The 14496-nt window shown below is 46.1% G+C and overlaps 1 protein-coding gene across 1 annotated transcript in view; it reads left to right on the top strand.

Annotated features, from left to right (window-relative positions):
* SYT6 (synaptotagmin 6) overlaps window positions 1-11897 on the top strand; it is a 35836-nt gene extending 23939 nt beyond the window's left edge. Inside the window, exons 4-7 of the mRNA XM_058855982.1 lie at window positions 2243-2363; window positions 3588-3759; window positions 4337-4487; window positions 10393-11897. Of these exons, the coding sequence (XP_058711965.1) occupies window positions 2243-2363; window positions 3588-3759; window positions 4337-4487; window positions 10393-10464 (516 nt within the window). The 3' untranslated portion in view covers window positions 10465-11897. The remainder of the gene's footprint in view (window positions 1-2242; window positions 2364-3587; window positions 3760-4336; window positions 4488-10392) is intronic.
* Window positions 11898-14496: the final 2599 nt, after the last annotated feature.

The raw sequence follows: 14496 nt of genomic DNA, 5'->3' as shown, positions 1-14496 counted from the left end.
CTCCAGAGAAGGTGTAAGGGGAGCAGAGCCAGCCCCATGCCCAAGATGTGTTGAGGAGGAGCCTGGAAGAGCTGCCACAGACACACCCAGCACCACATTTGGCTCCATCCCCTTGTCCTGTCTGTGCCATTCTTAAGGAATGTGCTGCTCCTGGGACATCTCAGCCAGCTGCAGCACACCCAAGGACATTTCTGTTTAATCAAAATTGGGAAGGGTAAATACAGTTTGCACAAAGCCCCAAGAAAGCTCTGGGTGCCTAATAATGCATGAGATCAATGGTGTGGGTAAGAGGGTAGGAACACATTTAAGCACTGAGCTGGCCAAATAGCCAGCACTCAGCTACTTAATTAATGACTGTACAGCTTGTGAATCAGGGAAACATCTTTGGTTTCAAGTCTATTGATTCAGAACTTCCACTATATCCTAAATGGTACTGATATGAATTTTGGAAATATCCCAATGTCTATAATCTGCAAGAAAATAATGTACCCACAGGACACACTTCGCTCTCTTGTATTTATGGTTGCAAAGAAAAATGTCTTGACCTGATACAATGAGGTCAAAGAACAATTTATGTTCATTTTATACCCTGAATTGGTCCTCTCAGTGCAAGGAGGGGAATAGAAGATGAGATGGTGTTCAGAGGGTGCTCTCAGCATCTCACAGGGGGCTGCTCTCTTCTGACATCTTGTCCAAGGTCTCCTGCCCTCATCCCTCCCACACCAACTAACAACAAAGAATGCATGAAAGAACAGACCCAATCAAAATTTTATATAATATTCATCAGTATTCTGCACATCTAAGTGGAATAAAGATTTAATCTTTGCCTTACCTGAGAATGAGCAGGAAATAATTTGGCAAAAACCTCATCCATCAACAAGATCTATTCCCCTAACACTTAGCAAAGCTTTAAGTGCATTTACTTGTCTTTCCAATTCCACCACACTACTCCTAACAGCTACAATTTCTTTTCAGCAGATCATTATATCACATTGAAAGGAATCAAACACACTGTTTCCAAAAATAAATGGGTTGTTTGCTCTACAGATGTGGGATCTGTATGTAGAAAATAAGATTTTTTTTTTTTAAATCCATTTTTAGAAGGTGTTTGGAAATCTTTCTGCTGACTTTGGATAATGATGCTTTCTAGTTTAAATAAGACATCTGGTTTGTTTATTTTTTCCTGAATTCCTGTGGGCAAGGCAATGATGGAAAGGGCTTTTAGGAGGTGTAGTCCATGAAGCTGCAGTGCTAAGAAGTGCTAAGAGCCATGGATAAAAGTTATTTGATGGGGCACTAAAAGAGTAAATTGTGTTGGCCTCTGTGTAATCCAAAAGTACCAAACATTTCTGAGTGCCATCTGCTGGTTAATTCCCCATTTGTACTCGCACACACACAGCCCCACGCTGTGCCAGCTCCTTGAGGCCATCTCAGAGGGCTAGGTGCTCCAAATGTCACAAACAAAATGCTCAATGGGCCCTTCTTGGTTGTCTTCTGGCTTAAATCTTTGACCCCACAGTTGCCAAAGAAACTCTTGCCCAGCTTTAGAGGAAACCACTGTGTTACTCAAAGACATTTTTATTTTATGCAGAAATGTTGGGCACTGTCAGTCATAAACATTTATTACTGAATTCATCCCTGCCTGCAGCAGGGGGTTGAAACTAGAATATATTCAAGGTCTCTTCCAACCCAAACCAATCTGTGATGTTATGAACTGATGGCACTGGCTGTCACAGAAAGTTTCTGAGGAGATTTTTGCAGTGCACAGCCAGGGAACACAGCTCCTGCATGTCAGGAGTGCATCTTTCTGTCACCTTCCTGTGTTTGTCACATTCCTGGAGGAACCAGGCACTGGAGACATGTTCTGTACATTCAAATAAGACTAATTTGATTACCTCACTGCATTGATTTGGTGTGAGAAATCCCATCTCCTCTGTGTGAGCAGTGGAGCAGCAGTGCATCAGCTGGGCATTAGCTGTGCATAGCTGGGAGGTTGCAATAGGAAGCACGGACTTCACTGAGGCAGAGGAAGATTGTCCTTAACTAAGATGTGGAGGTGTAACTTGCTTTTCCTGTTCTCTGTATTCATTTTTAACCAAATCATGTTGGGGGGCACTGGAATCACCACCATAAAGTGCCCTTCACTCCAAATGGCAGAATAGAGGAAGTGCTGGGGTGGGGGAGGAGGCACCTGGCTGGTTCTGCACGTTTCCAATGAAATGTATTCTCTGTTTTATTGAAGGAAAGCGTGGACCTGGGCGAGATCATGTTTTCCCTTTGTTATTTGCCAACTGCAGGTCGCCTCACCTTAACAGTCATTAAATGCAGGAATCTCAAAGCTATGGACATCACAGGTTACTCAGGTGGGTGTTTGGTGGCTGAGGAGGACCCCCCTGCATCCACATTTCCTCCTCTTCCTTCACCGTATCCTCAGTAGATGGTGGGTGAACCATCATGTTTTTCAGAAATACCTGAAAAAGCTTTGTCCATGTTTTAAGTGCAAACAAAATTTTTAAAGCAGAATTATCTGTGGCTTGTTTCCCATCCCACTGGAGGGTTTGCAGGGCCAGAGCTCTGATCCATCTCTTGGGTTAGACACTTAGATCTCTTGGAACCCTCTATAGCCAGAATCAATTCTTCCACCCCAAGATCAGGAAAGTATCATAAATCCTGGATAAATCCCAGTGGAATGTACATTTCCCCGTACAGTGGCCAGTAGTCACACCTGAGGCTCACAGCCACCTGAAGACTGTCTGCATTCGAAATTTCAAAGAGCTGACTTGCAAATTTAGCATGCACAAATTCTGGTTTTCATCATAAAACCCAGTTTCTTTTCCAGACACCAAGTTCACAGTATTTGCATTTCATTGTACAAAAAGCAGTAACAACAGAGACCTTTGCAGAAAATGTTTCTGTCCAGCTGGAGCTTAATGCTATATGAAATGTCTGAGAATTGAGTCTTCAGGTGAAGCCATCTCAGCCTTTCTGCAATAATAAAAAAACAGTGCTGGTTCTCTGGTGCCTGAACCTCAGGTCACCACCCACACCAGGATGAGAAATGGAGGATTTTACTGGTCTGCAAACAAACTTTTAGAAAAAGTCTATTTGAAGTGTTGCAGTCCACAACCTCAGGTTCTCGTCCAGGGAAGCTGCAGGGTTCTGGGGATCAGCATGGAACACCAATGAGACAGGCTCCCGTTCATGAAACCATTTATTCAGCATGGGAACAAACTCAGATCCAGAACAGAGAGCCCCGAACAAAGGCAGGGCAGGAGTTTTTGAGGGACAGAACTCCCGAGGGTCTCCACCCTTGAGGGTGGAGTTCAGGGTCAGGGGCCATTAGAAACACAGCAAGGGAGAACCCCCCAGGGACTCAAACCCAATCAGAACCCCTGGGCCGCCCTTCACAAGGGGTTTGGGGTGGAATAATGTAACTCTTTGCCTCCCCCGAGGCACGACGCCACATTGAAGAGTGCCTCTGGCTCCTGGGAGCTCACAGCCCATCGTCTGATAAACCTGTTTCTATATTGCAACGGTAACAACACACCTCTATCAACAAAAGGTCTTCTCCTATCTTTCCTCCCTAGATCCATATGTCAAAGTGTCTTTGCTCTGTGATGGGCGAAGACTAAAAAAGAAGAAAACCACCATAAAGAAAAACACACTTAATCCCACCTACAATGAAGCAATAATCTTTGACATTCCCCCCGAGAACATGGATCAAGTCAGCCTCCTTATCTCTGTCATGGATTATGATCGGTAGGTGGGAGGCTCTGGAGAGCTGGAGGGGAGAGAATCCCATTGGGTGCAGATTTTCCTGCTCAAATGCAATTTTCCACAGTGCTTTCCATAGCCTCTATGTTCAGAGTTCAGTGGTATCCACCTGTCTCTGGTGATTTATCGCTGCAGTGACATTGATATTTATGGCTATGGAAAAACAGCAAGTTTGGCAAAGCTGGTCCTTGCTTTATGGCATTTCCTTGAGCAAGTGACATGTCTCCCTTGGTTATTTACTTGTCCTGCAACCCATTTTAGAAAGCAAATAATGTCAGTCCTAGCAGCATGGGGTGTATGAATTAGGCATTACTGAACCTGGGGTTATTCTTGCTGTAGAGCACTACTCACACCTCTGTGTCTGGGCTGACCTGAAGTTGAAATAATTTAAGAACTGTAATTAATGGTGATGGCAGTGCTGGGGCAGACACAATAACCCAGGCTCACCAGCAGTGGGGTCCCGGCTCTGCCTGGCCAGGCGTGGGCAGTCTGAGGGATGGATGGATGAATGGATGGATGGATGGATGGATGGTGATGGTGCTGTTTCTCTACTGTTCCTCAGGGTGGGCCACAATGAGATCATCGGGGTTTGTCGTGTGGGGGTCAACGCCGAGGGGCTGGGCAGAGACCACTGGAACGAGATGCTGGCCTACCCCCGCAAGCCCATCGCCCACTGGCACCCACTGGTGGAGGTGAAGAAATCCTTCAAAGAGGTGTGTGGGCTTGTCCTTCCCTTCCAGTGCCAGTTCTGAGCGGGAGTGGGCTGGCTCCAGGCTTTCAGAGAGCTCCTGCTCTCGCCTGGGATTTTCTGAGCAGAACTGAGGGAATTTTCTCACCAGAAATGAACTCTAGAAAACAAGCACTTCTGTATTGCCTCAAAATAGCTCCTTGAGCGAGCGAGCGAGACTGAACAGAACTGTATTTACAGATGTGACTGTTACATTTTAGGGATTTTTCTTTGATTTTTTTTTTCCTTTTCCTTTTTAAATTAGAGATTGAAAGCAGTAAGGAAAGAGAATGCTGCTCTGATTGCAGAACAAATTGTCCAGGGATATTGCCTATTTCAAGTTTCAATTTTTCATCCTAAAAGATTTTTCTGTTGACTCATCTCCAAGCCTTTGAGGGAGAATAAATAGAACAAATGTAATAGCTCTAAGCATCTCCAGAGAAAGAGATTGACTTGATGCAGCCCTAGATGATAAAATAGGGCTGAAATGCCTGGGTACCATTTAGACCATCTCTGGCATTTTCTTCCCCCTTGCACTCCAATTTCTCACGCTTCTATAGAGCTCTTTGGCTTTGCCTGATTTAGGTCATAATTTCTGGAAGAGAGAGATGTGGAAAAGGGCACACACGCCTTTGACACTTCAAGTATGAGAAAAAAGCACAAGTGTTTGAGGCCAGTGATACTATAATAAAGGCAATAAAACCTCCCTCTGTGTCTGGGACTGGGGAGATATTTTCCCTCAAAGCCACAGAATAAGTACTTAAGAAAAAGCATCTCATTTTCCCCTTGAAGTTCAGTGCTGAGCTGCATTGAAAGGTAGACACAGGGCTTGCTGAGACTCCACAGTAGAGTGAATTACTGTATAAACCCTGTCTTTCTTTGAAATCTGCTCTTTCCTCCAACAAGAAGGGGTGGGGAGGTGCCACAGGGTGCCCAGAGATGCTGTGGCTGCCCCTGGATCCCTGGAAGTGCCCAAGGCCAGGCTGGATGGGGTTTGCAGCAGCCTGGGATAGTGGAAGGTGTTCCTGCCCATAGCAGGGGGTTGGAACTGGATGATTTTTAAGTTCCTTCCCAACCCAAACCATTGTACAATTAAGAAATCAGTTTGTGCTCAGTGCCCTCTGTCCCAGCCCAGGTCAGTAACACATAAAGAAAAATCTGGCATTGATATTTTAGCTTAAGACCCACTGGAGGTGGATGTATCAGCCAATGGACACCTGTAAATTCACCCTCCCTCTTTCGAGGTGATCTGTGAGCTCACCTTGAGCTGTGAATCAGCACAGGGATCAGCTATGCAGGGCTGAGTCAGAGCAGAATTAAACCCTTGTGCACTTTGTGTGCAGTGCTAACTCTGCCTTGGGTGCTGAACAGCAACCAGGAGTTCATTTCCCATCCACTGCAGGGCCTGGGCAGGCTCCGTGTGTCACCTCCCACCACCACAGGGAGCTGGGGACCAGCAGCCACAAGGTTTCAGCAGAAATGGAATTATTTCTCATTTGATCTCTTAGCATCTGTAGCATCTCACAATGTGACTCCAGTTGCCATGGCTGACCCAAGGGCAGGAGTTCTTTGTCCAGGTTGCAATATTTATGGCTTTACTGCACTGTTTTTCAGATGCAGGTGGAGTTTTTAAAGAAAAACTCCTGCAAAGTTTTTGAAAATCACTAAGAAAAAAGTAATAAAGAGGCATTATTGTTATGATGAAACACAGAGAAACCAAGGAAGACATGTAAGATGACTCACCTTCTAAAATACACTTTTAAAACCATGGCTGAGCCCCCAAGACTCTGGAAAAAAACGGAGTGAATCATTTCACCCTTCAGTGCACAGGTCAGGATCTCTGTTTAAAAGGAAAGAAAAAACCCTCTGATCATCTGTTCTGGTATTTTTGCCACAAACTGGTGCACAGAGTGAGCAAGCAAATGGTCCCTGTGTTTATTTGCCCTTTTAAGTTTTAGCACGGCTGTCTGCAAATCCCCAGTGCAGCCTAAAAGAAAAACCGAACAGAAAAGACACATGCTCCTGGAGAGAAATTAATGGGAAATGGTATTTGTTGGTTGCAAGACATTACATAATCTCTTCTATGTTGTGTTTGGGTACCTTTGAAAAGAAATTTGGGGTTTTGGTCCTGCAATCCCAGCTCTGGGTCCCTGTGCAGCTGCTCCATCCTTCCAGGCTCTGTGGGCTGCTGGATCTCTGTCCATCTGTCCTGAGGAGGCTGGGGGAGTACTGCCTGCCCTTCATGCCTTCCTCACCTTTTGTGGGGATGAACTTGGCTGTGCCGGCATCCTGAGCCATCATTTTCACCTTCCTCTTTGTCTTCTTCATCTTCATCTCCAAGAGCGTTTGTGCTGGGCAGCAGCAAATGGAGCGTTCGCTTCCCAGCTGATCCTTGTGATGGTCTCTGTGTGCTCTGACCATCAGGAGCAGCCTCTGGCCTCATCTGAGTCTCCCCTGATTGAGTGCTTGACCTCAAACCAAGGCGAGGGAGCTGGATTGAATTGTCCCTTGGATGTCTAAATGGAGGGATGGGTGACTTGAGCGGTGTGTGAGGGGACACTGAGCTGCTCCAGGTGCTGCCATCTCCCCACACTCTAGCTGGGGTCCCACCCCACTCCCCACCACTCAGGGAGGAGAAAAGTGTGGGAATATGGAATTTCTTTGCTAACCAACACCCTGCCTGGTGCATTGGAAAATCTTTGGCCAGGAGGAGGAGCTCCCACCATATTTTGAGTACAGCTCAAAGTCACAATTTCTGGTGAATTTGCCAGGAAAATGTCACCAGAGCTGTGCTGCTTCAGGAGGATGGCCCAGCCCTGACCCCCTTACCCTGCCACAGCAGGGAGTGATGGATGGATGGATGGATGGATGGATGGATGGATGGATGGATGGATGATTGGTTGTGTCTGTGGTGTTGGACCAGCCTCCTCCTGTGTTGGGCCATGATTCTTTGTCCACCATGAGGACCTGGCCAGCTCCAGCCTGTCCCAGCAGCCACAGTGCTGGGCTAACATGACCCAACCCTTCATTTCTGTGCCAACAGCAATTTGGGCCCTTCCTCCATGAGCTGGTGCCGCTCCCTCTTTGCTTTCAGTGCTGGAAAAGGCTCCAGTGAAAAGGGAAATGCTTCAGATGCACATCATGTCTTTGGTTGCTCCATATTTATCAACAGGGAATAACAAACCATAATGACTGCACTTCTCTAATGACCATCATCATTAAAGAGGGAACATGGAGAACATGTGCAAATGAATCATTAATTACAGGCTTTTAAGTGCTATCCTCCTCACACAGATGTTCAGAAGGCGAGTTTCTGAGCAGAAAGGGAGAATCCCTCTTTGTGGGGTTGTTCTGACAATAAATTCTTCCCCTCAGCACAAGTTGTTCCCAGTGTTCAACCCCAAGGTCTCGCTGACAGCTGCACCCTCCCCGGGTGCTTCAGCCACCCCACCCATCTGCCATTCTGCATTCTTCCACCCATCAGCCAGGTTCTGGGGTGTGTGCACAAAAGGAAATAGAATATTACATCTTGTTCTTCCAGGCTTTGATGAGGGAACTTCTGAAAATGGGGATTTTCCCTGTTATCTGTGAAGGACAGACCCTGGTGTGGCAGAGTCGTGTCATCAGCATGACGCAAAACGGGTCTTTGGTGTTGCCAGGTGCCTCTGACATGCAGCAGGGGAGAACTTATTTGTTTAAAACATTGCTCCAGATAAAAACTGATAACTCTGCTGAGAGCCAAGTCATGTCCATAATGGAGAATAATCATTTGTCTTTAAAGATAAGCCCTCCCAGACTTCTGGGCCTGTTTGATTTTGATTGAACTTTGATTGATTTGTTTCTGACCGTTGGCTAAACTATGCATGGCCCACCTTTTCTAATTAAATGAAGGAAAAGCATCTCCAGGTTCCTCTCTGGTCATTTGAGTCTATCCTTGGTACTGGGATTTTGAGACATGGGACTACTGGGAGATGTTTTAAAGCATGATTTATTACTCTTCTTTTATGGTCTCATGGAGGAGTGAGAATGTCTTCACCGTATGTGCCAGATGTATGTGTTCAGGGGTCACAAGACCACAGGTTACCAGGTCTCTTAAAGGTTAATTGGCCAAAAAACTACTGCCACAAAGAATGTTTCTGCTTTCATACCAAGAGTTAATTATTTTGTCTTACACATCCTTGCCACAGTGTGGGCTTTCTTAACCAATCGTGTAATGACACACAAAACTACTTGCTACATCTTAAAACTTCTTATTACCTTTATAACTCCTTCTATATCTTAACTTTAAAACCTTAGAATTTTCCACTACCTAGCTTAATGTCTTTCTATCTAAACTACCAACCCACATTTTTGCTCGTGGTCTCTAAATCCAGAAGTCTTTTCCAAGGTTTCAAGTCACACCCTGCACTCCATCTCTGTGCTCAGATCCTGCATGCACAAGATTTTGAGAATTTTCTGTGCTTGGAATTCCCACACCTTGGAAGAGTTTTCATCACATTTTTGGAGTAGCAGCGCTGTCATTGTCATGCATACAGCATGAGGCAAAGAGCATGGGGAAGGCTCTGCCAAAAGCCCATTTCTGTTGTAATTTCTGCAATCTGCTCATTGGCAGTCCCCATGGGGAGGTTGTACCTGTATTATCAATTCCTCAGGGATTTTTGCCAATTTTTTTGACGCAAGAAACATAAAAGGAAGTGTTTCCTTACCTTAAGGCAGCTGTTTGTCAGGACAAGCTTCTCATCTTCATTCATTAATTTCTGCTCAGCCCTGATGAAATACAGGCTTTTCAATGCAGACCTGTGCAGTGAGTTACTCTACACTGACAGACTCCTTTGGGGAAGGAAATTGGCCAAATTGGTTAAATTTTTGACCACTTCAAACCCATGGAGCATCTGCAAGGGCCTGCTGGCCCTGCTCAGCCGCCCTGTGAGCACCAGGCTGCTGTTCTCTTGTTTTCATTCAAGATGGCTTTGCCAAGGCAAGGGTGAGGTCTGCTTCCCCAAGTGAGTTTTCACCCAGAGAAATGAAATTCATACATGCTTAAGCATTAATATCAACCAGCAAAAAGTTTCTAATGATGTGGGAGGAGAGGGAATTGATTCAGGCAGTGGAAATTCTTCCTCCCGTTGTCTCTGGGAGATGTCTATCATTTGTCACTGGAATTTAATAAAACAAGATGGTGAGATGGGCAAGTGCTCAAAAGCTTCAGGAATAATGGGTTTGAATTATGATAATAGCCCCCAAGGCAGATGAAAAATAATTTATGATCCCCTAAGTATGGCAAAAAAAATGTTTGCTCCATCCACCGAGTCTCTGATCTGATTTCCCTTTGAGAAATGTCTCCGGTGCTGTGGACAGAGCTGCTGTGGAGTAAAATTACCAGACTGGAAAGCCTCAAGTACTTCTGAGCTTAGACAGTATTTTTAAACTGAAAAGACAACAGCAGTAAAGCAGGGAAGAGCTGAGAGCACTTTGTCTTCACAGCACACACAGACACTGTTTATTTTCCCTTTTTTTTGATGAGGAATCCTCACAATTGGGAATTGATTTACAAGACAATAAAGTAAATTGTTCAGCAATTCCTCCTGAGTGGTTAAACACGGGCACTGCATAAGTTGGAACTCGTAGAGCAGATGAGAACATGTCAGGGCAGGAGCTGGGCAAGGGTGGGATGGGATGGGATGGGATGGGATGGGATGGGATGGGATGGGATGGGATGGGATGGGATGGGATGGGATGGGATGGGATGGGATGGGATGGGATGGGATGGGATGGGATGGGATGGGATGGGAATACTGAGAAAGAGGAGATGGACAACATGATGCAGGATTGGGAAAAATCCCAGATCATCTCTCCTGTTTGGTCACCTTGATTTCTCTTCTGTCCCCCAGTGGCACGGCCGGGCAGCAAGCTTCGACAGCCAGGGCTCCTGTCCCTCCCCCAAACCACCCCCCACACCGTGATCTGCAGCAGGGACAGCAAAATGGGACTAAACCAAGTAATTTTTGCACTTGGCCTTCAGTCTCAGTGGTTGCTGAGGGGTGGTAGCTGCAGCAGGACTTCTGGTCTATTTGTTCCTGCGTAAGTAAAGGTAGAAACCTGTTTTGTGGTCAAATATGTTTCTGTCTAATATGTCTCCCAAGGTGATGTTATTTTTGTGGCTTTTGCTGTATGGATCTGTTTCCAGAGGGAGAAGGTGGACTGAGACGTGCTGGGAGTTTGGTCTGTAAAATAACATGTAAAATAATTTTTAGTGTGCGTGAAGGCTGGAAAGGGGTGAGGAGGTGTCTGCAGAGAGCAGAGGTGGCCGGGACAGGGGACAGTGGCCACTGGAAAGCTGTGGCAGAAGATGGGAGAGACCCTCCCAAGCCACCAGCAGCTCCATCCTCGTGGTCAGCCCCAGCCCTGCAGAGTGTCCCCAGGTTTCCTGTTCATGTAGAGGTGTCCATGAGCTTTTTAGAAGTTTGTGCAGTGTGTACCCCATAATTCCTTTTGTCATATATATAAAAAAAAAATACTGTTGATTCCTCAGGAGGGGAACCCTGGGTTTTTTTCCCCTGTATCTGAAGTCTCCCCAGAGCTATTTGCATGAACAGTTCCTTCAGCCCCCTTTGTAGCTGCTGCTCATCCCCCATAACATCCCTGCGTTATCTGGAGTGGAGGGAACAGCGTTGCCGCAGGTGGGATTGAGGAAAAAAATTGGGGAAGATGTTACAGAAATGTGTGACAACCCTGCATGACCACTGGATCTCTATTTCTTATCTCATCCAAGTAATAAAGGGTGACCCAGGGGGAAAGGGAAATACAGAAACATGACTGATGTTGAAAAAAGCTTCCAATCTATTTTCTTGAGACTGTCAGCACTTCCTTAAAGAATAAAGTTTCTCAGCCCAAGCCCTGAAGGAAGGTCAAGTTCTGAAAAAAAAAAAAAAAAAAGAAGCTTTGCTGGTTCCTTGGCTGCAGAGGCCAAGAATGAAGTTAGAATATCCCAAGTACTGGCTTTACAGCTAAATCAGCTGATCTTTATCAGCCAGCTGTGGATTTTGGACACTTTCTCATCCTGGATTTTTCTCTGAGTTAAGAAGTGCATTAGTGCTGTTTATTCCACCTTAATTGAATTAGGCAAAAGCAAATATTTTGGTTTCGAAGTAGCTGGCTCTCCTCCCCTCAGGTTAGCAGGACTGTGTTCATCAGCCACAATCCTCAGGTCAACTTCAGTTTCCATTTTCCCAAATGTCACCGCATCACCCCTGGCTGCACATCTCAGCTGGCAGAGAGGGGTGTTTGCATTGCTCCTGGCTGAGATGAATCCTTTGTTCAGTGAAGGGTAAATACATCATTCCTCATCACACGTTGTGTCTTAATTCTCTTTATGTGCCACATGCTATAGGAGCAGAAACTCAATAAAATTGTTTTATTTGTAAGTTCTGCCCCGTCTGGTGAAATATTTTCTGCTGTGTAAGCAGGAATTGTGTGTTGTGTGGTTGTGGGTGGAAGCAGTGATCACAGTGGGTGCCATAAAACATGGTAATGACAGAGCCTGGTGCGGTGTGGGGCTGGGCAAGGGCAGACGGTGCCATTTGGAGCAGGCATGGGCCCTGCAGCTCCTGCCTGGGCTGGGACAGCCACACCATCTCTGGGGCAGCAGCTGAGCGCCAGCTGCAGCGGCAAAAAGAGTACTCCAAGCACACTGCAACAAAAAAAGTGGTAAAACTGCATTAGTTTCCCAGCACAGAGCATTCTGAGGGCTTGTGCTGGGGAACAAGGGGAGGAGAAGCTTTATGAGACCATCATCCTTTCTGGGAATGTCCCGTGTTTAATTAGGGGAAGAGTTTCTGAACATTAAAACTGCTTGACTGGGTGGGTCAAACACTGGCCATGAGCCCCTGGACCTTTCCCTGAGCTGGAGGAGCCTCAGGGGAGCAGGACAATGAGCTGGCAGTGCCTCTGGCAGGTTGGCAAACCAAAGGACAAGACGTCCCCAGAAGAAGCCACAGCAGTCCCAGCTGATGGCACTTGACAATCATTAATTGCAGCAACCCACTCAAATCCTTTTCTTCTCTAATCCAGGCTTTTTGGGTTTTGGCATTCTCTGTATAATCTCCATCTTTTATCCATTCTCCTTGTTATCGAGGATTTAGTCAAAACATACGTGGGGTTTGACACAAAGCTGCTATTTTTAATCCCTGCTTCACACAGATAATCAATTTCCACTCAATACTGGCTGTCACTTGCATTGCTGGAAAACTGCATCTCACGTTAGTGAATAACACCCACACCTGGTCTGCTCAGACCCTCCCCCCCCAAAATTTATATTTAAAATGCTGAGATTTTGCCACATCCCTCAGCCAGGGGATAATCAGCCCATTGTGTGTTTGTCAGTCACTCAGGGGGATTGGTCAGACTCGTGTGTGGGCTCCAACAACACCAGGGCAAACACTTCCCTTTCATCAAGAGGGTGTTTGGAACCCTGGGAAGGAGCCGAGCCTGACACAAGTGCCGTGCCAAGATTTGTTGAGTTGTTTTCTTGCTCCTTGCTTGCTGCTCTCAACCCTGTAATAGCAACTCATAGAGACATCTCAATTATTTCTAAGCAAAATAAGGAGGGTCACCCCAGGGCCACGTCCCACAGGAGACTTGGCCATGCTGGGGCTCCTTTGAAAGTCACTGCAGAGGGGAGGATGCTGCTGCAAGCAGCCACAAATGAATAGTCTGTTTTATTGAGTACTGCAAACAAAATAAACATGTGGAGCATTCCCAGACCTTCCTTTCCATTTTTCTCCTCCTTTCTCTTCAGTTTTTGTCTCACAGTCCCCAATTTCATCAACGACTGACTGGCTGCAGCGAGGTAGGGGACACTAAAGGGAGGGTGGCCAAGGCTGGTTTCATTTGGGGACTCAGGGGCAAGCGAAATCCCATGGGTCCAGCTCATTGCAAGGGGTCAGAGGGCTGGGAACTGTCCCAACCTTGCTCCTCCCCACCAACTTGAGAACGAAATAAGTTGTATCTGAGAAGAAAAGTGGAAAACATCCAGTGGGAAGTGAGTTCCAGACATGGAATCCCAGAATGCTTTGGGTTGGAAGGGACATTAAAATCCATCTCATCCCACCCCTGCCATGGCAGGAACACCTTCCACCATCCCAGGCTGCTCCAAGCCCTGTCCAGCCTGGCCTTGGGCACTTCCAGGGATCCAAGGGCAGCCACAGCTGCTCTGGGCACCTGTGCCAGGGCCTGCCCACCCTCACAGAGAGGAATTCCTTCCCAATATCCAGGGTGATATTCTCCAATACTGGCTTCCCACTGATCACATTATTGTGTGGTGGGGTTTTTTTTCATACATCAGCAACACATTTGTTTGGCAAAGCGAAGAATCTTGTCATAACAATTTTTATTTAGCCTCCAAATGTGGCCTTTAATTGCTAATTACAGAATGCTACTCACAGGTTGGCAAATCACACACACCAAAAAAAAACCCAAACAAAACAAAACCAGTGAGGAAGAAAACAATTGGGGGTCTATAAGGGTTTAAGAAATAAACAAACATGGTTTTTAATTATCTTAGGGCAAAAAAAAAAATAGCAGCTAAGAAATAAATGTAATTCAATATTGATGTTGAGAGGGGTGCAGTGTCACAGCTGCCACAAGGCTGTCCCCATGGCTGGGAATCACTTATACTGCAAGAAGTGTTTGGGACCAAGAGCTGCAAATCCCCATGGAAGCAGCAGAGAGGCCAGCGCAGGGACACTCAGGACATTCTCAGGGCACTCCAAAAGGTGCCTCAGTGGGGACAGACACAGGTTTGTGGGCACAGGGCAACTCCAGCTGCCCTGCCCCCTCCCTGGGCCCAGCTCTCTGGCAGGAGCAGCTTTGTGTGCTTTGATTTCAATTTTGTTTTATTTCTTCACAAACCTTTTTTTTATAAATAATTCTTGATTAGCCTGTAAAGAGCATTCAGTCAATGGGCTCAGTCCCAAACACATCCCAGTCCTCCTCCA

The sequence above is a fragment of the Poecile atricapillus genome, chromosome 23, assembly GCF_030490865.1.
Source record: "Poecile atricapillus isolate bPoeAtr1 chromosome 23, bPoeAtr1.hap1, whole genome shotgun sequence".
NCBI classification, from domain to species: Eukaryota; Metazoa; Chordata; class Aves; order Passeriformes; family Paridae; genus Poecile; species Poecile atricapillus.
This window is presented reverse-complemented; position numbering and strand designations above follow the sequence as displayed.